This window comes from Girardinichthys multiradiatus, chromosome 17 (assembly GCF_021462225.1).
Source record: "Girardinichthys multiradiatus isolate DD_20200921_A chromosome 17, DD_fGirMul_XY1, whole genome shotgun sequence".
Lineage (NCBI taxonomy): Eukaryota > Metazoa > Chordata > Actinopteri > Cyprinodontiformes > Goodeidae > Girardinichthys > Girardinichthys multiradiatus.
The window spans coordinates 18,597,270-18,621,827 of NC_061809.1; the positions used below are offsets into that span (position 1 = coordinate 18,597,270).

General features: G+C 39.3%; 2 protein-coding genes across 3 annotated transcripts; one reads left to right on the forward strand and one right to left on the reverse strand.

The window, feature by feature from the left end:
• The first annotated feature begins 542 nt into the window (after nucleotides 1-542).
• copg2 (COPI coat complex subunit gamma 2) lies at nucleotides 543-9,705 on the forward strand. The gene is made up of 24 exons (XM_047390110.1): nucleotides 543-683; nucleotides 1,833-1,885; nucleotides 1,997-2,077; nucleotides 2,173-2,244; nucleotides 2,330-2,409; nucleotides 3,307-3,382; nucleotides 3,501-3,593; nucleotides 3,727-3,813; nucleotides 3,905-4,062; nucleotides 4,155-4,288; nucleotides 5,246-5,313; nucleotides 5,403-5,591; nucleotides 5,682-5,777; nucleotides 5,890-6,133; nucleotides 6,235-6,310; nucleotides 6,790-6,893; nucleotides 7,029-7,154; nucleotides 7,241-7,309; nucleotides 7,452-7,633; nucleotides 7,706-7,835; nucleotides 8,663-8,760; nucleotides 8,855-8,993; nucleotides 9,147-9,245; nucleotides 9,367-9,705. Exons 1-24 carry the CDS (start codon nucleotides 647-649, stop codon nucleotides 9,495-9,497), a joined length of 2,622 nt encoding a protein of 873 aa, XP_047246066.1. The 5' UTR covers nucleotides 543-646; the 3' UTR covers nucleotides 9,498-9,705.
• Nucleotides 9,706-9,714: 9 nt separating this feature from the next.
• Nucleotides 9,715-16,910, reverse strand: mest. 2 transcript variants are annotated; one of them, XM_047390108.1, is made up of 12 exons: nucleotides 16,754-16,910; nucleotides 16,447-16,636; nucleotides 16,288-16,367; nucleotides 15,209-15,286; nucleotides 14,953-15,089; nucleotides 14,800-14,858; nucleotides 12,567-12,607; nucleotides 12,355-12,425; nucleotides 12,176-12,277; nucleotides 12,027-12,103; nucleotides 10,991-11,054; nucleotides 9,715-10,112 (listed from the first exon to the last, which is right to left on the reverse strand). In XM_047390108.1, exons 2-12 carry the CDS (start codon nucleotides 16,598-16,600, stop codon nucleotides 9,995-9,997), a joined length of 981 nt encoding a protein of 326 aa, XP_047246064.1. In that variant the 5' UTR covers nucleotides 16,601-16,636; nucleotides 16,754-16,910; the 3' UTR covers nucleotides 9,715-9,994. The 2 variants fall into 2 exon arrangements, with proteins under 2 accessions (XP_047246064.1, XP_047246065.1); XM_047390109.1 differs by having other exon boundaries at nucleotides 16,447-16,679; nucleotides 16,754-16,884.
• Between the last annotated feature and the right edge of the window lie 7,648 nt (nucleotides 16,911-24,558).

A 24,558-nucleotide genomic window follows, 5' to 3' on the forward strand; every position in this document is an offset into this window, starting at 1 on the left:
TTTCATTTTAAATGTCAGTATTAATATTTCCATTTGCTTGGATAAAATACACAACTGCCTTTGTATGTAAGTTTCATATTGAATCTCCACAGCCCCGAATCAAAACGCTGAGAAATGTCGACATATTGTGGTCTTTTTGGGTAAATGCACACCAGATCTTGGTAAACCAAAAAACCACAAGTCAAACACTGAGTTATAGGCCGTTCCGGAGGTAGATAAACTACTCATAAAAATGTTTCTCTATATCTTGTAATTTATCAGTACTAGTTATTAGATTACAGACGTTTATTTGGGTTTTCCACTACAACGAATCTAGATATAAATCTCATATGCTAGATTAAGGGTAAATAATGACCCGTAAGAAAAGTTTGAAACCTTGACTTTATTGATTCATTTTGGTTAAATAAAGTGAAATCAATAATAAAGCTAAAACCAGACTCCCATCACAGCACATTCAAAACTAATTATTAAAAAAATGCTTTTTGGTCAACAGCGCCCTCTATTGCTTCACACGTAGGATTGCATGTACGTCATTTCCGTCGACGTGGATGCCCCCGACAGGAAGACAGGCTTCATTTTGGCTACGTGGAAGTAGCTCCTGGTATATCCAAGGCTGAGAGCATCTGCCGACCTCCAATCACTTAAAATGATTAAAAAATTTGATAAGAAAGACGAAGAGTCTGGTAAGATTTTTGATTCAATATTTTAATGAATTGCGGAGTTTTAACAGCTGAAATTTAGTACAGAACCTTGATAAATGCAAAGACAGTGCTAGTCTGTTAGCTCGCTAGCTAAAGTTAACTAACCTGACCGTCAACACAAGTTTACAATAACATTTATAAACACATTCTTACCTGCTGTCCAAGAACAGAACAGTGCTGCAGCTTTATCGAGTTTATTTATCTCTGTTTGTGGTGACACTAAATTCCGAATAATATTTTGTCAAGTTTACGGTTATGTTATTGCATTAGCAATGCCAGCTAGCGTTGCCTGACGAGTCTTATCTTGTCAGTTAGCTGCTTTAATTATGTTTTCTATGAATTTGTGATCAAGATGCGGTATACAAGAGTGAAAAACGCTAAAGCCACAACCAATGTTTCAAATTTTGATTGTCTAAATCTTTGGGCTTTGGTGAATGAGTTACCTCACTTCGTGGTTAGAATGAATGCCAGTTAAATCACTTGTAATAGTTTTATTCACCCAGAAAGTAGCTATAAAAATATTTTGAATTGAAACAAAAAAGACATTCTGCTTGCATTCCTTTTCATTGTCAACAGTATAGTTAAATTCTGAAATTAGGATTGAATCTTCACCCTATTTTTGATTAAACAAAACTTAAGCTTGGATAAAGTCATTAAAGCATTTTACCACATATCAAATTAATAGACTTTTTTTTTAGATATAGTTGCACGAAAACATGATTTAAAAGAGGTTTGTAAGTCCAAAACATCCAAATTAATCTTTGGACATGGTACTAACTGAATTAATAAAAGCGGATCATGTGAAATTCTGGTGATGAATATGATATCAATGGGAATTTCAGCCTGATATTTTGCAACACATATTGTAATAAAACAAATTTAAAAATAAATACATAAAATTAACTTTTTTTTTTACTATAAATGTAGAAATGTATAGCCTCAAACACAAATAAAGTGCTAAAGAGCAACTTTTAAATGGGCTATTTTACTAGACCAGTTATTAGCTCATTTTTAGTTAGTGCACTTGTGCTGCTCAACAGTGCAATAAACGGCTGAATTAATTCAAATTTTTAAACATAAATGCAGTTATTATTTATGTTCTTCTACTAATGCATTTATTTGGTCCCATAGGAAGTGGGTCAAACCCTTTCCAACACTTGGAGAAGAGTGCAGTCCTGCAAGAGGTAATGTCAGCTTAAGCATAAGCTCTACACTTATTTCTGTAAAGGGCAAGACTGAGCAAAAAAACATTCTAGTATTACTGAGTAATGCATGGTGGTGGTTTTAATTCACAGGCTCGTATCTTCAATGAGACCCCTATCAATCCAAGAAGATGCCTCCACATCCTCACCAAGATTATCTACCTTCTCAATCAGGTAAAAAAAACAAATGTTTATTCTTCTCGGTCTTTTGAGTGTGTTATTCCCTTTAACATCAAAGCTAACTCCTTTTCTTGTATGTGTCCATGTAGGGAGAGCATTTTGGGACCACAGAAGCCACTGAGGCTTTCTTTGCTATGACACGGCTGTTCCAGTCTAATGATGTAGGACAGAACCTGTTCACCTAATTGTTACGGTTGGAAAACGTTTCACATTTACGACCTAAACAAGCTTTACTGTCTCATTTAGCAAACCCTGAGGAGGATGTGCTACCTGACTATCAAAGAGATGGCAAACATCTCTGAGGATGTCATCATTGTCACAAGCAGGTTTGTGTCAACAAGTTGAAGTGTCATTTTAAAAGTATTAGCCCCCCTTACAGTTTACTTGGCCCTGCATGAAAAAGGAATACCCTAAATCTAATAAGGGTTTGAGCCACCCTTGGCGACAGCAACTGCTGTCAAGTCTTTGCAAAAATTTGCAGTGAGACCTTTTTACTTGACCTTGGAGGTGTTTTAGCCAACATCTCTTTGCACAAAGGTTTTATTTCAGCCACATTATAGGGGTTTTGTTTATGGACCTGTTTAAGGTCATGCCACAAGATCTCAATTGGATTTAAGTCATGACTTTTGTAATCCTCTCCAAAGCCATTTTGATATTTAGGTTGAACTTAAGGTCACAAAGGAATGGCCAGACATTGTCCTTTGCGCTCATTCAGTGTCTTCGTGTTGAATTAAGAAATGTGACTTTAACTGATGTAAATGGGATCTGGACTGCTTCAGATGTTTTTGGTTCTAATGTGACCTCCTGGGTATGTCGTCCTTGCTCTTTTGGAGTAGTTTTGGTAGGCAAGCCTCTCCTAGAAAGGTTCACCACTGTTCCCGTGTTTTCTCAATTTTTGTGTAAGGCCCTTACTCTGTTCACTGAAGCCCCGAAACCTTAGAAATGACTTTAAACCCTTAAGAGATGGATTTCATGGACTTTTCCACCTGTTGTTGAATTGCTTTTGAAAATCGTTTAGCCTACTTCCTGTTGTCGAAAGGGTTACATTTAGAGATGTCTTGATTGTAAAGGTCCGGCAGTAATCAAAGTGGGGGTTCTTTTCTTTATAGATTACTTGATTTTGCCAACGTTGATGTTTCTTGTGCAATTGAGAAGGGATTTCCTTTTTTATGTGAAGAGATTTATTATCAGAATCTTGTGTTTATTTGTCATTGTTTTAATAGCTTAACCAAAGACATGACTGGGAAGGAAGATGTATACAGAGGTCCAGCCATCAGAGCCCTGTGCAGGATTACAGATGTGAGTGAAGTTTTCCTTTTCTTTTAGTTTACAGATCTCTGTCACATTGTTGTCCCACAGGGGAATAAAAATATCTTCTCTTTAGGAGCGTTGTTTATTTTTTGTGTCTTCCCCACAGACCACCATGCTGCAGGCCATTGAAAGGTACATGAAGCAGGCTATTGTGGACAAAGTGCCCAGTGTGTCCAGTTCAGCTCTGGTCTCCTCTTTGGTATGATTTGTCAGCCTTTTCTATTAAAATAAAAAATGATACAGAATTTCTTGTGTTGATGTTAATTTTATTGGGTAAGCATACACTCAAGTGTTTTTGTTGTTGAATGACATCCTCTGCTTCAACTCCTCAGCACATGGTGAAGATGAGCTACGATGTTGTGAAGCGCTGGGTGAATGAGGCCCAGGAGGCTGCCTCTAGTGACAACATCATGGTCCAGGTAGGAAAGACATGAGCCTGTTGGACTATGTAGTCTTGGGATTCATGAAGAAAATCTTCTAAATTCTGTCCTTTTTTTTTTCCACTGTTAGTACCACGCTCTCGGCCTGTTGTATCATCTCAGGAAGAACGATCGCCTCGCTGTGACTAAGATGCTCAACAAGTTCACCAAGTCGGGCCTGAAGTCCCCCTTTGCCTACTGCATGCTGATCCGCATTGCCAGCAAACTGCTGGACGAGACGGAGGGAGGGTGAGCAGACTGGAACATGATTGGACAAAACGGTTCCTTAACCATTATGGGTAAACCGGTATTGATGATGTGCATTTTATCTGAACCTGCAGTCATGACAGCCCCTTGTTTGACTTCATCGAGAGCTGCTTGAGGAACAAGAACGAGATGGTCGTTTATGAGGCTGCTTCTGCCATTGTCCACATGCCCAACTGTACTGCCAGGGAGCTGGCTCCTGCTGTCTCAGGTTAACAGATCACCCAATTCTTATTTAAAAAGCTTGTGCAATATGCATTTTTCCCCAGTATGGATTAATATTTGATATTCAATTCAGGTTATTTCTATTTGGCCATTTCACAGCAAATGTCATCTCAAGGAAATAAAAATAAAAAAATTAAATTTCTACACAGAAATAGACAACTCAATCCCCTCGAGTTGTTAAACAATGCAGCCAAGTTTAGTTTATTATTCAAGTTGGTAGCCCGGCCGCCTGCATCGAGTTGTTAACCTCGATATGAACCTTCATACTGAGCATCCATGTAGAGAGAGCGAAAAGGAGAATTCCCCTTTAACAGGAAGAAACCTCCAGCAGAACCAGGCTCAGTGTGAGCGACCGAAAGTGGGTTGTAAATACATTTTTTTCGTATGCCCAAAATATGGACGTTTAATGTGAAATAAATGGAAACTATTATAAAATAGCTTTTATTTAGATTTTTGCAGGAAAGTTAGTTGTTGTGAAGTTATTGATACCAAAATAAGTTGACTGATCAATAAAATTTAGCCATTCACTCAGTGCACTTTATAATGCACAGATCAAGTTTCAATGTATAGATTTCAAAGATGCTGGAAATGCTTTATTACATGATTTAATTATGACATGGTTTAATTTTCTTCACATTTCAGCAGCTGAATGCCCCTTGGTTTACCTTTTTATTATCATATGCATTACAGCATTACTGAAGTAATGTGAAGTAAGTAATTCGATGATACAAGACTGTTGTAGGAAGCCCACGTGTTTAAAGAAATGTGGGTCCATAAGGGTCGCTCAGCAATGCAGACATTACACTCCTGCCTCACTGCTTGTTGTAAGCCAGTGTTGACATTAGCAACAGTTTTGGAAAAAAGGCAGAAATGCCATAAAATGATCTGATTTTAATCACATAGTTTGGTCCGTAGATCTAATGGTGGATGTTTCTCCCTGCAGTGCTCCAGCTCTTCTGCAGCTCCCCTAAAGCAGCCTTGAGATATGCTGCTGTTAGGACCCTCAATAAGGTACATGTCTTGATTCGTGCTACATTATATGGCATCCGATGCAAGCCCACTACAGTAGATGTATACAAGTTCCTTATTGTGTTCTTCAGGTTGCCATGAAGCATCCGTCGGCGGTGACGGCGTGCAATCTGGACCTGGAGAACCTGATCACTGATTCGAACCGCAGCATTGCAACCCTGGCCATCACCACGCTATTGAAAACGGGCAGCGAGAGTAGCGTGGACCGGCTCATGAAACAGATCTCCTCTTTCGTCTCTGAGATTTCTGATGAATTCAAGGTGAGAAAGAGTTGTTGTGTTTAATTCTTTGGTTTTTAATATTTTTCTTCATCTGAAGAATCTTAAATCTTTGTTGACATTTGTTTCCAGGTGGTGGTTGTGCAGGCCATCAGCGCCCTATGTCAGAAGTATCCCAGGAAGCACAGCGTCATGATGAACTTCTTGTCCAACATGCTGAGAGATGATGTAAGTTACCTTAGTAAGTTGGGTAGGATTAGTGTGTCTACAGACTGATTATTCTAGTAGCTTGTGCTTCTTCCTACATGTATTATATTGAAAATCACTTTCCTCGCTGCAGGGTGGTTTTGAGTACAAGCGAGCCATCGTGGACTGCATCATCAGCATCATTGAGGAGAATCCTGAGAGCAAAGAGACGGGCTTGGCCCATCTGTGTGAGTTCATTGAGGACTGTGAGCACACAGTGCTGGCCACAAAGATCCTGCACCTGATGGGCAAAGAGGGTCCACGGACCCCGCAGCCCTCCAAGTACATTCGCTTTATATTCAACCGGGTGGTGCTGGAGAGCGAGGCGGTTCGTGCAGGTGAGACGGCGTGAAGACGCGCACGCTGATCAGTGATCTAAATTTATGTGAGCAGCAGGGTAGTTTGATTACCATTATTTTTTTTCTTTTTCCACCATCAGCTGCTGTGAGCGCTTTGGCTAAATTTGGAGCTCAGAATGATGATCTGCTGCCGAGCGTCCTGGTTCTCATGCAGAGGTGATCCGTTGCCTTTATTTAGCTTATTTAGAGTCGCTTTCTGTCCCTGAATTATTTATTTTTTCCTTTATTATATAAGTGCATATTTGTTGGAAACTTTAAATCACAGAATTAGTTGAACTTTGTTCACTCTGCCCCAAAAATAGACAGGATCCACCATCAACGAATATAAAACCAGTTTGCTTATCTTGTCTCTACTGACCTCATAAACGTTTGGGATTTTTTAGAAAAGTCGCCGGACTGATGTGTTTACAACTGCAAAAGGAAACACCACTTGATGCTAGTAAAATACTACATTTACATACAAATTTTAAACAAATGTTTAGCATAACTACAACTACATTGATTTAAAACAAAGTGAAACCAATATAACCAATATATATTATTTAAAAGAAACTACCAGCAGAGGTAATTCCTTCATAGATTTTTAAACGTTCAGCATTAATGTGAACACAGATTAACACGGCTTGGTCTCACAGGTGTATGATGGACAGCGACGACGAGGTGCGAGACAGAGCTACTTTCTACATGAACGTGCTGCAGCAGAAGCAGAAAGCTCTGAATGCTGCGTACATCTTTAATGGTAAAGTTGTCTGTGGTCTAGTAGCTGCTGTGTTTTAAAATAGCATCAGTCTGGAGCCGTCCATAAGTCTCGCAATGCAAACTCCACTAAGAAATCACAATGTCAGATGTTGACATGTCCTCTACCTTGTCTTAGGGCTGTCTGTGTCCATTCCTGGCTTGGAAAAATCCCTCCACCAGTACACCCTGGAGCCCTCAGAGAAGCCTTTTGACATGAAGTCTGTACCTCTGGCGACCACTCCAATCACAGAGCAGAAAACCGGTACAGCCACGTTTTGTTTTCTCCTGATGGAATTACTACACAATAATTCGCTGTGCAAAATGGATAAAAAATTGTTTTGCTATTAGAAATTGCTCCTGTTGCTACCAGCAAACTGCCAGAAAGGTTGGCCCCATCACGCCAGGACATCTACCAGGGTAAGACTGAACGTCCTCAGTTAGACCAGTTAGGATACCAGTTAGTGCTCGTCATCGCCATAGATGATTAATCATAAACGTCCACGTTAACAGTTCTCTTTATTTATTTATTTTTTCTCCCCTCTTTGTCTCCAACGCGCAGAACAACTTGCCTCCATCCCAGAATTCCAGGCTCTCGGCCCGTTATTCAAGTCGTCAGAGCCAGTACAGCTGACCGAGGCTGAGACAGAATATGTGGTTCGCTGCATCAAGCACACATTTGCCCGACACCTGGTGTTCCAGTTCGACTGTACAAACACTCTCAACGACCAGTTGCTACAAAAGGTTATTTAAAAGCTGAGAACCGTGGTGCTGGATACTGGTTCTGTGCCAGGGCTAAACTATTGTGTGTTGCAGGTGATGGTGCAGATGGAGCCATCAGAATCCTATGAGGTGGTACACTACATCCCAGCCCCCAACCTCCCCTACAGCCAGCCTGGTTCCTCGTACACTTTGGTGCGGCTGCCTGATGATGACCCGACGGCGGGTAGGAAGGCTGGGGTTTTCAGGGCTGTTTTGGAAAAGTATTAATTGCAATAATAAAAACAAACTAACATCCAGACCTTAACTCATAACTCATGGAAAAACATTTCTAACGGTGTATAAGTTCTATCCTACTGGTTAAACAATATTGGAGTGAGAAAACAAAATGGATTTTTTATTTTATCTCTTACAAAAGAAAACAACAAACTAGACGTTTTTAGCCACCTGTCAGTTCTCTACATCCTACTCTCTCTCTGACTAGTAGATCATAGAGGTACTTTAATCTATACTTAGCTTACCTACAAGTAGATGCTGTATTATTCTGCACTAATCAAGTCTCGTCTGGATTTATTGTGTTTTCTTCTTGGAGTGTGTTGTTATAATGGTGGGGAAAATATATCCCCACCCCAACGACACGTCCTGGCTCCCCCTTGCCGTAGCATATTTGTTGTACCTCGTTGATCTCTAGTTAGAGTAACCCTATCAACACTAGAACTCAGTTACTACCAACCAATTTAATCATGAAGTTTGTAAATTTAGTCATTCAGTTTTTTGCCATTAGTCTGGAGGTTGCCCTAACCGAGGTTTGAACCCACAAACACGACGGTTCAAAGCACATCTTCTAACCTCTGCGCCAACCATCCAGACACAAACAGAGGGATAGTCATTGTTCTACAGCCTGCAGTTGCAGGTGGACATTGTCACAATTGGTAAAGGAAGAAAATTGTTTCAGGTTCAATGAATGCGTTGTTGTCCCAACTTGAAAATAATGATTATAGTTCTCTCCTCTAATAGAGCAGCCCTTACAGTCCTTATCGGGTTTGTTTGCAGTGTCCTGTACATTCAGCTGTACAATGAAGTACCTGGTGAGGGACTGCGACCCCAACACCGGAGAGCCTGACGATGACGGCTATGATGATGAATATGTGGTATGTAGAGATGGAGGTCTGAGCTGATAAGATGGGTGAATCTGCCTGAGATCCTGGGTTTCAACAATGTTTTTAAAAACTCTCCCTTATTCAGCTGGAGGACCTGGAGGTGACGGTCGCGGATCACATACAGAAAGTTTTGAAACCAAACTTCGGAGCAGCGTGGGAGGAAGTGGGAGATGAAAATGAGAAGGAAGAGACGTTTGCCCTGGCATCTGTGCGAACACTAGATGGTATGCACTCTGAAAGTTTGACTGGATATTTTTGAAAAGCTTTCCCAGATTCAAAAATTATGTTAATTGGCTGATGTGTGTGTAGGTAATCCCATCCAGAGGTGTGTTTTATTCATGCACTAACTGAGGTCTGTTGTAATGCATCGTTTCCAGAGGCGGTGGGTAACATCATCAGCTTCCTGGGAATGCAGCCATGTGAACGCTCTGACAAAGTTCCTGAAAACAAGAACTCCCACGTCCTCTTTCTCGCTGGTGAGTCTCGCATATATTAAGTCTAGAACAATTCCAAGTCATCCCATTTCTTCTAGTAACCTGTGGGTCAGATTCTGTGTTTAACAAGGTTCCTGATAGTTTACCCACCTCTCCACCCCAGGTGTGTTTCGAGGAGGTCATGACGTGCTGGTTCGGGCTCGTCTGGCGCTGGCTGATGGCGTCACCATGCAGGTGACCGTTCGCAGCAGTGAGGAAACCGTTGTTGATGTGATCCTGGCCTCTGTGGGCTAACACTAGAAATCTGTGCCAACGCAGCCACAAAGCATGTAACGACCGTCATCCACCACTTCCTCAGTCCTGAAGTTTAACTCGTTATTGTGATTATGTCCACCAGTAAAAATGTTTTATATCTTCCATATAAACTAAAACCCTCCCCACACTTCTGGTTCTGTGAAAATATTGTTTCTTTCAACTTCACAATAAACTTTGTCAAAAGGCAGCTGGCAACTTTTTTTTTTTTTAACAAAATCTTTATTTAAAGAAAAGTTGACATTTTTTGTCAATGTCATTAACTTTTAGGGTAACGTAGAAAATTATATCAAAAGTAATTAAGAATGCAGGATTCAATAGTGTTCAACAGAAAAGCTCAACATTACAGTAGTTCATCTTCTCAGACGGTTTATAAATAATGATTTGTTGTCTTCAGACTGAACTTCAGCTCCTACTAATTTAATATTCTTAAATCATTTTTAACTTATCTTTGATCTGGTTATGGTACCTGACACCGTTCAGAAGGAGTGAATAAAATTAAAATAAGCCTTTAAGAACCCGGTGGGATCTTCCAGCTGCGGGTAGTGACTGATGTGGTCATCCAGAATCGTGATGGTCGACCTCTTTACCAGATGCCTGCATGAACAAAACAAAAGATCCAAATCACAGATAATTCAAATCAAAGCTAACCACATCCCGCTGAAGCTGGCTTCTGATTGGGGTGGTAACTGGCTGTTCTACTGGTTATTTTTGGTAATCAGGACCAACTCAGATCCGCACAATTTTAATATTGGTAAAACTTTGTCAAATCCGGACAAGAATATCCAGGATCTGACTTAAAATCAGACATTGTCGTTTGAGATTTTGTTGTTTATAAGATTCTTTAAAAAAAACAGTCTTAATGTTCAGTTTGTTTGGTATTTTAACCAGACCCACTTTAATAACCACACATCATCTTAAAAACCTAGATTTTAATTTCCTTCGAGGCTAAAAGCAGTAAAATGACCCTTTTTAGTAAAATGGTGTGTATTTCTAGATAGAGGAAAGATTATAAGGCATAATTTAAACTATATAGGTCTATTAACTACCAGAGGTTATTTGGTCAAATGAATAAGAAACCAAATCTAAGAACTCAACCGGCCATTCTTAGTTATACAAACTTGGATTAGATGAAATTAGAAAGTAATTATCCTGACTTGAGTTATATTAGTAGTTTCTGATACAAGGCTGAACAATTATATATAGAAGCTGAGAAGAACAATATAAATAGTATGTAAATAGTTTTGCAGTAGTTTGCTTTAGGGTGTCAGACACACAAACCCTTTGCTGATTTACATTTGTAACAGTTAAGGAAAAATAAAAAGCACTTTTCCTTACATATAAACACACTTGTTTACGTTGGTCTATGCATATAAGTCCAGTATAACACATTGAGAGCTTGTGGTAAAACAGTTCAAAGGTCATGAATACTTTTGCAAGGCACTGTTTGTGGAGTTGGAGGAAGGGTCACTCACACGTAAAGACGGATGAACTGTGGATGGGGGTTGACGGGGTCCAGGGGCCCGTAGATCATGTGCACTGAAACACAAAAGGGAGAGGAAAGAGGAAAAATGAAATGGATCAGCAGTAGATTTACTTTAGTAAGTGACAAATCATTTTAGTGTGATTAAATGGTCTCAATTTATATTGGGCTTTATCTAGTCATACTGACCACTCAAAGCACACTAGAGCCACATTTCCCCTGATCATACTCACAAATCTGCACACACATTCATACATTCATGTGCCATGCCAATGAGGACATCAACATGAGTTAGGGGAAGGCTGGGATCAAACCTGCAACCTTCAAACTGCAAGGTGACTACTCTTCCTACTAAGTCACAGTCGCCTCAACTGAGAAGTTCATATGAAGTCTGGAAAAGAGATTTCAGCATTTTTTGGGTCTGGATAAGTATGGAAACCTGAAATAGATTGTATTTCCAGAATTCAATGTCCTGTTGTCTAACTGTTGTCCTTCTTTTCTTCCTTCTTTGTATATATCCTTTCTTCGTGTTTTGTTTCCCTTTTCTTTTTTTCTTCCTTTTGGTGCCCATCTTTTCATTCCTATCCATTTCTTTTCCTCTCTCTCTCTCTCTCTTACCATCCTGCATCACTTCCTGCCTTGTGTCCTCCCTTCTTTTTTCCAGTTTCTGGTATTTCCAGGATAGTTAAAGCTCGAACACTAATGTAATATCGGCCATAAATTATTAGTGAAACTTAGGATTTTATATTTTAAACTGAGAATTCTGGTTTGGATAAGTAATTTATATGGGGAGTCTAAAGGACCTGTGTAGCATCCAGGATATCACATTTTCTCAGTCTCTTTGTGGCACAAGTTGCAGCGACACTCTCTTCCCTACACACCCTGCTGTTGGTCGCAGATGGACTTCATGGCTGCGCCTTACAGGCTGAGCAGCTTAGCATCACTGCCCAGGGTTAATACACATTTTTAGGCAGGGCTTCGTATGCCCGAAAGCCACCTCTGATCTGACCTCTGATCTACGAACTTACATGGGGCATGTGTGGACGTGAGCACTCCCACCCAGCGATCTCTGTGTTGAAATCTCTGATTGATGTACTGGAGAATACTGAGAAGATAGAAACCACATGTAAGTGAGCAACCTGAATCAGAAACAGTGAGCATGTAAACGCAACATCACCTGTCCAAAACGAGGTTGCCATCATTGTAGCGTAAACTTGTCCACATGTCCCAGAACTCTGCATCTGTGGGCTGTGTGTAAGGACCGAACACTTCTCCAATGCTACCAAAAAGCAAAAATAGTACATAGTAACATAAAATTTATCCTTGCATTTTTTATAAACGCTAAGGTCTTGTTACCCCTTTTGGAAGATGATAAAGTTGGTGAGGCGTGTCAGAACTGTCGCCAGAATACTCGAGTCCTTCAACAGCTTAAGGGGACAAATTAAGAAAAATGTCAGCAACAGAAAGAAATGTCCATTCCTTTTCTATCCCTTTGAATACATGCTGTAAACAGCAGAGTATAATATTCCACATGAGCTGAGAAGTAGAATGAAGACAGCTTCACTCACTGTCTGCAGCAACCGTGGGTGGTGCGTTTCTGGGAATATTCCTGTTGGAAAAATAACTATCAGGTTTATCCATGTTTATCCAGGGAAGTTTTAGAGCACAAATTTCATCATGTATTAGAGCCATAACTCCTAAAAATCAAAATAAGAAACAATAATTCATAAACAGCTTTTCCATTATTTTTCAAAGCACACAAGTTGTTTTGAAGGGTAATTTTTACATTAAAAATAACCACAGATTTCTCAAGAAACAGGGAGTGAGTACCAAATAAGGATGAAGACATGTCACTGATTAACTACAGCTGCAGTCTGACTGTACATCAGTATTTTAACGTTTAACTCTATTATCTACCACAAGGGTAGCATCAGCTTAAAGTTTTTTTTGTTTTTTTTAAACTAAACAAGACTGACGGAGCGTGTCCAAAATGTAAACCGTTGAAAGCTACATTATTGTAGAGCAAAGATTTAGCCTAATAAAAGTCGGCTATTCTGGTTGTTGGAAGGACCTGGATCAAAAACTACATCTATCCAAACACTGCTTGAATTTTATTTTACCGTTTTTACCCTCAAGCAGATCCTAAAATAAGTTGATAGCTTTTTTTTCAAAGCATAGCACATACAACACATATAGATGTAGCTATTTAGTATGCAAATGAGTAGAATTAGGCATTATAGGGCACAGCACTGACCACTGAATGTGCTTCCAATATGCTACCTTTGCTGCACCAGAAGCAGATTGAGGTTAATCTGCAGCAATATTCTACATTCTTCTGTAGGTTGTTTAGATCTCCATGCTCCTATCAGACAAACTCAAATTCAAGCTGCACATGTTACATTCCCAACTTTTGTCTTGTGTTATCCATCAATGCTACATGTCGTCATTACTCTTTTCTTGTCATTTATTCTTTTTTTTTTTTTACATATTTCTCAATTTTGGTCGTGTAAATGAATCTACTTGTTGTGATCTACAAGCCTAAACACAAAAAAGGGTTCAGGCTTCTTAACTTTAAAGAGATTTTTAATTGGTATCTGTAAAAATAGTTCCTTATTGGACACCAATTTGTTCCTAACCCAACATTTTAGCATCATCTTTTAACAACTGGCAAGCTGCTGTAGTTTTAGACTTAATATGTTAAATTGTTTGCATTTCTCGACTGCAGGTGACCCATTCCAGTAACTCCAGTCTCATAAACACGGCATCTGGATTTACGGAGACTTTACAAACTTACACTTGAAGCTTGTCAACAGGAACAGTGTTTAAATGGGAGTTTGCTTACACTCATCGTCAGCATTAATGTCATGTTAGCTTAACTATATACATACAGCTCCACTGGTTTATGGATAAGTGTCCCATGGCAAATTACAGAGAAACCCCCTGCTTTTTGTAGCCATCAACAGGCCTCTGGCATCATTCTAATTGGATGTTTGACCTTTCTTCCCATCAGGAATGGTAGAGTTCGTTTAAATAGATTGGTTTCCTGTAACACACACGCGTTGTAAGCATAGTCTATACATTTTTAATAAAGATAACATCAGGGCCATTTCTGCTTTATTAGTTTTTAAAACCAGTTTTGAATGTGTGTTTGGGAATATATATTTCTATATAATTATTGATTGACAGCTAGGTTCGTTGTTGCTGCTGGAACGTACTTTTGGCTGTATGAAAAGTGCTGATTGATTCATTGGAGGAATCAAAGCGAGGGGTTTAAACCTAACCAGACAGTACCAGCTATTGAGCACGGTGGGGGTTGCATCATGCTGTGGAGCCGTTTCACTTCCTGTGGTACTGGATTATTGCACAAAGTATTTGGAATAATAAAGATGAAGGCCTACCATTCAGACTTCACCTCAAATTACCAGCTAAATAGTTGCAGCTTTGTCACAATTAAATATTCCAACAGGACAACAACCCCATACACACATGTACACTTATTATGGACCCGACCATAACCCTGTCTTTTTGGGGCAGCACTTAAAATCCCAGTCTGTGGCAGGAAACTAACCGTAATCCATGAGCGTAACACCAGTTCTGAGTATCTAGTTCTTTCTATTATATGTTTACGCTGCAGTTTTGAAACATGCAAACACATAAGAAATGAGCAACATCTCTTTATTTTGAGACACGTTCTATATTACATGCACAATGTATAGGGTTTTGCATTCATTTTGTACTCCAACCCATCTTTTGTAAAAGCAAAAATAACTACCCTAGGAATGCCAACAGGATACACTGTACCTCCGTTAGAAAGACAAAGACTGTTGAAGATCAGATGCCCGGTACGGTTTTGGTCACTCCTAGTTGAGGAAAAAAACAATGAAGAAAACAGATAAGAGAAACAAACCAATGGTGACCCCTGGATCTCTGTTAAACCTGGTATAAAATGATTACCTGTAAAGCAGCTCCAAGGCCACAGTATCACCATAGTCGTGGGATATTAAATTGAGACGCTGATGGCTCAGACCCAAGTGGGCCACAAGGGCCTCAACTATACTGGCCTGTTCAAAGATGGAATACCTGTGGGGTCTCTGAGATGTCACAGAAAAATGGCTTAGAAGAAACATGGGAGTGAAGGAAACAGCAGTAATCAACAACAAGTGGTAGGAAAAAACATTACAACATAAGGGAGTAAAACATGCAGACTCACTGGTTTGTCACTAAAGCCAAATCCAAGGAAGTCCAGTGCAATGACTCGATGGAAACGCTGAGTGAGCGGATCCCAGATCTGCATGGGAGGAAAAATGGTTTCAGGATTTGTTCACATTTTTCCATGTCAACATTCCTTATTTTTCCAGACTCATATTTACAGATTTATCTTTGCTTTTTAGGTCAATTTGAATCAGAATCAGATTTAAGGCCAAGTTTGTACATGCAAACAAGGAATTTGACTCCGGTACACTTTGCTCTTTGGTTTTGTTTTTGCATTACACAATATACATATTTACAATGTACAATATACGCATAAATAAAAAGGTGTATTTGCAACATCTGTATGCTGTTGTTTGGTACTCTATTGAATGTTCATCAGAGAAACAGCCTGGGGGAAGAAACTGTCTCTGTGGCGGCTGGTTTTAGTAAACAGTGCTCTGTAGCGGCGGTCTGAAGGTAAAACTCTGAACAGTTTATGTGCAGGGTGTGTGGGGTCGGCAGAGATTTTGGCAGCTCTTTTCCTGACCCTAGACCTGTATAAGTCCTGGATGGAGGGAAGGTCAGCTCTGATTATTCTCTCTGCAGTCCTGATTATTCGTTGCAGTCTGGACCTGTCTTGTTTGGTGGATGAGCCAAACCACACTGAGATGGATGAAGACAGGACAGACTGAATGATGACAGTGTAGAAGATGACCAGCAGCTCCTGTGGAAGGTTGAACTTCTTATGTTGCCTCAGTAAGTACAGTCTCTGCTGGGCCTTCTTTCGAACAGTGTCTATGTGTGAAGACCATCTCAGGTCCTCAGAGATGGTGGTTCCTAAGAACCTGAAGTGGTCCACGGCCGATACAGTGTTGAAGGTTTAAACACTAAAAGGTTCAATATGAATTTATGGCAGATATTTCTTGTGTCTGGACTTTCCATGGGGAACCGGTATGTATGTATGAATGAATCAATGAATGTATGGATGAATCAATGAATGAATGAATCAATGGATGGATGGATTGTTAAAGCTTCAGACCTTTCCAGGGAACCCTGGTGTTCATACAGGAAGAGATGAGACTAAGGCTGACTGTATACCTTGTTCCAGTCGTAGCTGGAGGTAGGGAAGCCGTGGAGCAGAAGGACCACGTCTGAGCTTCCCAAAGCGCCGTAGGATTCTGGGAAGAACAGCATGATGAGAGACAGGAAGCAGGTGGAAATCTAGAGATTTATTTTTCCTCCTGTACCGTGTGCTACCTTTATAGAAGATCCTCTTCCCTCTGAAGTGGAAGAACTCCCCGGCGTTGTGCCACTTCTGCAGGGCGGCGGAGAGCTGAGGGGGCGGGATGTGCAGATAGACGGCTACCAGCGGGACGCAGATCAGACCCACATGGATCCACCATTCTCTCATGTTGAGCTCAGCGGTGAGGAGGTCTCATTCCTGCCCCTGAGACACAGACCCAGACAGGCAACAAGCAGAAACAAGCAGGCTGAACGTTAAAGGGTCAGTTAATGAAGCCTCCAAGCAGCTGACGTGACTTCTTGAAGACAGAGGACGACTTACCGCAAAGTTCCTGCTTGTTTTCAGCAGCTCTTCACCCTGTATTTAGGACCTGCAGAGGATATTCCTGTGGAGAGTCAAGAACTTATACAGTGCACAGAAAACTCAGAGGTCTCACTCTGTTCACCTTTCTGAAAGAGGAAAACACCACGCAGTTTGGTTGGGGAGGGTGCAATACATTTACATAAGGTGACTCATCTTGTTCATTGGAAATCTTTGAACACTTGCCACACAGTGAAAGAGGTGTTTACAGCCATCTTCCGGTCTGGATGTGTAGTAGCGTTACAGAAACTGAATGAAAATCTTTGGAAATGAAATGTAAAACAATGCTAATAATTATTAATATTTTTATTATAATTATTTAAACTTCTAGTTCCACTTACAGTTTTTTTCAAGGTATTTTATTATATCGTTTTTCAGAATTTTAAGGCAATTTGCTTTTTTTTATTAGAACGATTCAAACTATAATTAACAGATTTAACTGCATTAAAAAGTAAGTCAATCTCATTGTCAGTCAACAAACGGTTACAAACAGGTATTTTATTCTTTATAGTTTTTTTTATTCTAGCCTTTTATTTTTATTGTTGTTTTGAGGATCATTCGCAATCAGTTGCTTCCACAAAATCAAGGACAACGGTACCACAGTACTTCTCTTACTAATAACTCAATTAATGGTTACTATATCACGATGCATGGTGGTACGTCTATAATTGCAAAATGAAAATAGAACGAGCCTTTAATTATATACATACATTAGAAACAACTGGAAAAATTTGCATTTCCTGCGAAAATGCAGTGTGAATGCTGTAAGCTGAATTTTTTAGCTGAAAGCTGGCAGAAACAAGCTGAAATTGACTGCAGAAAATCTGCTAAAATCAGATAAATTGGTAGAAATAGCAGAAACAGTAAAGAAAAACTGTCATCTGATCAGTTTGAGCAGGAAGACTATTAGCTATAAAACAGCTTAACAATGTAAAGTTACCTCAAAACTACTTGTTGAAAGAGTTGTTGAAATGCAAGAACTGACAAAAACTTTAAAAAAGCAGGAAAGTGCTGCCATAGATGAGCTGAAAAAGCATAGACTGAAGCAAAAATATAGCCTAAGAAGTTAAAGTCAGTGCTAAAATACATAAAAAATAGCAGAAATTTCAGAAAAAATGAACTAATAACAAATACGCTGAAGAAAGACAAAAACAAACAAGAAATTACCTAAAAAATGCAAAAGTGTTCTTCAGTTAAGATCGAAGAAAGGAGAAAGAGAAGCTAAAATGCTAACATTAGCATATTGGCTATCACTAGCATGAAGGCTGATATTAATTTAAACCATCTACCATGCAAAAAGCAATGTATAAGCTAAAATTAGCTAAAATGCTAATGCTTAATAGAGCGTATATTCAAAAGTCTATGAAATGGCCATTTAAAATTATTCACTCTTTAGCATTCACACAATAATAATAATAATAAACTACAAAATTTCTGAAGCCTGCCTCTTGGTGCGTGCTTCTTGGACCAGAGCCAAAGTTTGTGGGGCTGAGGTACAGAACCAAAGCAACAGAACGGTGTGCATCATGATTGAGGGTAGAAGGTCAAGATGTCTATCTAGACCTGTTCTTGTTTCACCTGTTATCATGCGTCCTTGCATTGCTTTGGCAGTCGCCAATAAATAAAGAGTCCAGTTTAGAGATGTGTAGTAATAGGTGCCACAAGGCAATGGCATGGGAGTCAGGCCACTCACTGTTCTCCCTTCATTGCTATGGCAGGCCCCAACTAAGGAATGTTGAGACTTTTATTTTGTAAATATCCGTGAGTTTATTTTGAAAGGATAAAGTAGATCCATTTCCATCACAGAGTCCCAGCAAAAGTGTTAAGACTAATGCTTCAATTATCGCTGTGTGAAATATGAAGACGTTTATTTTGTAGGGTATGTCTAGGTGTTGTTTTGAAAGTCCAGTATACAGGTCCTTCTCAAAATATTAGCATATTGTGATAAAGTTAATTATTTTTCATAATGTCATGATGAAAATTTAACATTCATATATTTTAGATTCATTGCACACTAACTGAAATATTTCAGGTCTTTTATTGTCTTAATACGGATGATTTTGGCATACAGCTCTTGAAAACCCAAAATTCCTATCTCACAAAATTAGCATATCATTAAAAGGGTCTCTAAACGAGCTATGAACCTAATCATCTGAATCAACGAGTTAACTCTAAACACCTGCAAAAGATTCCTGAGGCCTTTAAAACTCCCAGCCTGGTTCATCACTCAAAACCCCAATCATGGGTAAGACTGCCGACCTGACTGCTGTCCAGAAGGCCACTATTGACACCCTCAAGCAAGAGGGTAAGACACAGAAAGAAATTTCTGAACCAATAGGCTGTTCCCAGAGTGCTGTATCAAGGCACCTCAGTGGGAAGTCTGTGGGAAGGAAAAAGTGTGGCAGAAAACGCTGCACAACGAGAAGAGGTGACCGGACCCTGAGGAAGATTGTGGAGAAGGGCCAATTCCAGACCTTGGGGGACCTGCGGAAGCAGTGGACTGAGTCTGGAGTAGAAACATCCAGAGCACCGTGCACAGGCGTGTGCAGGAAATGGGCTACAGGTGCCGCATTCCCCAGGTCAAGCCACTTTTGAACCAGAAACAGCCGGAGAAGCGCCTGACCTGGGCTACAGAGAAGCAGCACTGGACTGTTGCTCAGTGGTCCAAAGTACTTTTTTCGGATGAAAGCAAATTCTGCATGTCATTCGGAAATCAAGCTGCCAGAGTCTGGAGGAAGACTGGGGAGAAGGAAATGCCAAAATGCCAGAAGTCCAGTGTCAAGTACCCACAGTCCCATGGTATCACTGTGCTCAATTGGCCTGCCAACTCTCCTGACCTGAACCCCATAGAGAATCTGTGGGATATTGTGAAGAGAACGTTGAGAGACTCAAGACCCAACCCTCTGGATGAGCTAAAGGCCGCTATCGAAGCATCCTGGGCCTCCATAAGACCTCAGCAGTGCCACAGGCTGATTGCCTCCATGCCACGCCGCATTGAAGCAGTCATTTCTGCCAAAGGATTCCCGACCAAGTATTGAGTGCATAACTGTACATGATTATTTGAAGGTTGACGTTTTTTGCATTAAAAACACTTTTCTTTTGTTGGTCGGATGAAATATGCTAATTTTGTGAGATAGGAATTTTGGGTTTTCATGAGCTGTATGCCAAAATCATCTGTATTAAGAGAATAAAAGACCTAAAATATTTCAGTTAGTTTGCAATGAATCTAAAATATATAAATGTTAAATTTTCATCATTACATTGTGGAAAATAATGAACTTTATCACAATATGCTAATATTTTGAGAAGGACCTGTAGTTGTCCTTTTAGGTCTGGCGTACTTCCACTAGATATAAAGAACCTGCTTGCTATTCTATAATCATTGTGTATGCTATTATCAGCTTAAAAAATCAATACAAACTAAGGAACGCTGAGGCTTTTATTTTCAAAGTTTCAGTAAGCCTTATTTCAAAGGACCAGCATAGTCCCATTTCCAACTGGGTGAACTCCAACAGTAGTGTAATGCCCAGTCCTGCAATGATATATAGTTTAAAATGTAAAGACTTTTATTTTGTAGAGCATGTTTTGTCTTATTTTGAAAGTCCAGCAAGGTCGTCCTTTCAGGTCTGGGTTAGTTCAATTAGTTGTTCTAAAATCATTTTCTATGCTATTATCAGCTTAAAAATCATTAGTACCTATGGAAGGTTGAGGCTTTTATTTTGAACATTTCAGTAAGCCTTATTTTAAAGGGCTGATCTGGTCCTATTTCCTACACTGGATGAGCTCCAACATTATTGTGAAGCCCGGTGCTGCAATTTTCTATAGTTTAAAATGTAAAGGCTTTTATTTTGTAGAGCATGTTTTGTCTTATTTTGAAAATCTAGCAGGGTTGTACTTTCAAGTCGGGGTTATTTCCATTAGTCATATAGAACCTGCTTGCTTGGCTGAAATCATTGTTTATGCTATTATCAGCTTAAAAAAAAATCATTTGTAAATATGGAAGGTTGATGTCCAGTGTGAAAAAAGGCTCTTATTTTGTAGACTATGTGTAGGTCTTATTTTGAAAATCTAATGTGGTTGTCAGCTATGACTGACTTATTGTGATCACTCATGGAAGCTTCTGGCCTGAGCTCAGCCTCAGAGCCACTCTCTGTCAGAGGTTACTTAAGGTCACTGGCAGCTGTGTTTTGTTGCTATGGTAATTAATGAGCGCCCAACAGCTGCTGTTTCTCACTCACGCAGCACCACACTTTGTCTCATCATGGCCTGGCTTTATAACATGGTGGGACATGCTCCCGAACTACTGCCCATAACTCGGAAACTGTAAGGGCTATCAACGTCATTCTTGGACCGTTTTTCTCAGAACGAACAGGGAACAAGAATATTAACACATTTTTGTTGAAAATATAATAATAAAGGCACAACACTAGGTGAATTGAAAGGGAAAAATGGAGAAAAACACAAAAATGCCTGAACATGCTCTCAAACAACATCTAATACCTCGGAAACTATAGAGCTATCAATTTGATTCATGCACTGTATTAATCAGCAGGCCTTGCTGAACAATCATGGAGCTTCTCAATTTTCTACAAAAATCTGTCTGGAAGGTGTGACCCTGTAAAAAAGTGGATAATTTTGACCATTTTTAACTTGAGTGAAGGTGAATTTTTCACTGTCAAACAAACCTACTTCACGAGGAAACGATAAAAGGTATCCAAACAATTTTTGGACCGTAGGTATCAGCAGGGATCGGTGAACAATCCTGGAGATTTTCATGTGTCTACATAAATCTGTGTAGATGTGACAGTGTAGAAAAGTGGATAATTTGGAAATTTGTTAATTTCAAGCAATTTTGGGTAGGACAGATTTGGTACTCCTCAACAAACCTTTTTTATGACAAAATGATAAAAGATATCAAAAACAATTCCTTCACTGTGAGCGCCAGCAAGGTCTGAAGATAAATCTCCACAAGGCTCATGTCTACCTCGAACGGTTTATGAGAGGCGGCGATTCAAAAACATGTGAGTTTAATGATTTTTTGCTCTGATTTTTTCTGAAATTCTTATAGGTTTCCCATTCAGGGTGTGTTGACTTTGCGTTGCTTCGGGGCATGTTCCCGGAAATCTGTTAGTCCCACATCAATGAGGGTGACATTTTCTGAATTGCGAAAGAGCATCCTACGTTTAGATGTATAATTTCTATAGGTAGAGTGAAAATTGAGCGAGTGAGGAAAGTTTGTTCGTTCTTTCTCAGGTTATTAAAAAACCTAGAGTGTACACTCTACCAACTGATGAATTCCGCCATTGGATTACATTATAAAATCGAAAACGTCAAACAATTTGCGTAAAATTTGAATCGCAATTGTAGAAGAACCGTAACAGATGTGAAAAAGCTGAATTACTTGAAGATAGCTTAATGGCTTGTGAACATTTTAAAAGTTGAATGGGATTTCTAGCTGAAAGTATGTAGAAGTAATAAGCTGTGAAAGAGAGAATTTTTAAGATTTTCCATTCATTTCAATGGGCCAAAAATTGGCACAAAATCTAAATATTTTAAAAAGTATAAAAAGTATTAATACCAAAAGTCATAGCCGTAAAGTCCTAAATGAGCTGAACATTTTAAAAGTTGAATGGCTGATATAGCACAAAGAATGAAGGAGATAAGTGCCAAAAAAAGTGTTAGATATACATAATAATAAAGAGAAACAGGACCGCAATGGTTTATTGTGTGAATGCCTTCAGCATATATATATATTTCTGCAACAAATACAAAAATATATCCTAAATTGTACAAGAGTGCCCATTTTGTTTGATCTTGGCTTTTATATTAATGCTGGAAAAGCACTATAGACAGATACATGATGTTACATTTAAAATAATACATCAACATTGAAGCTTAAAAAAAATGAGCTAGAACATAAATATCCTTGTCCAATAAATGTGGTCATATACAAGTTTTGCACAAAAAATTAGTAATTTACAGTTAACTGCTGTTCTCTGTATTTCTGTCCAACTCTATGATGCAGTGTTTGATATATTCTTGACTTGGTATAAATAATCAATTACAGCAATTGTAACAAGCTTGACCATTACTTATATTATGGAGTTTTTTTTTATTTTTTAAGGCTTAAATTACAACCTAGTAAGCATTTGAATGCTTTGATGGATCTGAACCCATAGTATAGAAAAGAAAGCCTCAACCCTAATATTACATATGGAGAAAATGCTTTTATTGCTGGTGGACAAAGTTATATTTATATTTTGTTTTCCACAAGTGAAGCTAAAAAGCTATTTAAGTGTTGTGTTCAGGTACATTGCCATGAAATGAGGAGATATTTGCAAACTTAGTAATTCAATCCATTGGATTTACTTAGATGAAAAGACGTGTTCTGTGGTGCCGTCTCCAGCCACGAGCTTACCTTCTCTGATGAATAGAGAAACTGGACAGCCTTGTTTAGAAACTCATGTTGTTCAATTGGCTTGTTTTCCCCCTGAACTGTTGAATCCATAACAGGTTGGGAAAAAAACAAAACTCCCACACCCCCCAAAAAATAATAAAAAAAAAAACCTGCATAACATTTTAACATTCAAAAGCGTTGACATGATTTTAAACATTGCATTATAAAGACTGGAATCTGGTCAGGAACAGGTGTGCAGATGAATAAAATGCCACAGGAATGCAGGGGATCCTCAGTTTAAATCTTGCAGGAGGAGACACATAGAACACAGACAAACTACACATGAAATTTGCACCTGAGAAGAATGAATTGCTGTGTTGTGGTCAGACTGAAGGCTCCAAGGATCCAGCAGCAACAGTAAATTTGCAGTCTTCACTACGCACTGCTTAGAGTCATCAAATAGCACAGCAGGAGCTGCAGCAGCACAAATCATAGCTACACGCCTAGTTTCGACACAAATTAAAGCATCAAATGCAATCCTTTTGATTCATAGGTGGAGATGAATGTATGTTAATACATATGGGGAAACCATCAGTTTCCCTTCTTTGTTTCCGTCCTCCATCCCTCCACAGCTGAGCATTGGAAGTCTGCTGCAACATCTGCAGTTATTTCAGGTGGTGTCTCCTCTTCTGCAAGAACCACCTCAACAGCAGATGAAGAGGAGGGTGTACAGCTGCACTTCTGGAGGACGGGAGAGAGGACTCAAGAGTTAGCATAAAGTTCCACCCTTCAAGTTTGTTTTGTCACATTAAAATCAAACTTGAATGTTATTTCTGTAATAAACCAACAGAGTAGCCAGTATTGAAGATGCAAGGAGAGCACTAATCAAAGATAGCCAAGAGGTCCATATTAACTCTGGAGGAGCTGCAAAGGCTTAAAGCTCAGGTGGGAGAATCTGTTGAAAGGAGAAATATTAGTTGGGATAATGTTGGTAGTCCCAAATTACCCAAAACAAACAAAAAATGTTATTTAAATTCCGAAAGCAAAAAAAAAAAGTAACGTGTCTTTTTATATAGTTCTGGTAAAAATCTAGTATCAACCATACAGATGAGGTGGAAAAATGGAGTTGGATGTTACCGCCAGGCACATCAGTAAAACAACAAGACCACCCACCTTTGCGATTATTACTGACGGCATCCAAATACTATCAGGATATATTGAAAAAAATGGAAACGGTAGAATTCTCCTAGAAAGAGCAGAACTGCTGAGCAAAGGGACAACAGACACTACCAGCAAACTTACAAAACCACAGCAAACAGGTATGAAGAGGGCCTCAACAGAATCTAAATAAATAAAAGTAAGGCCATGG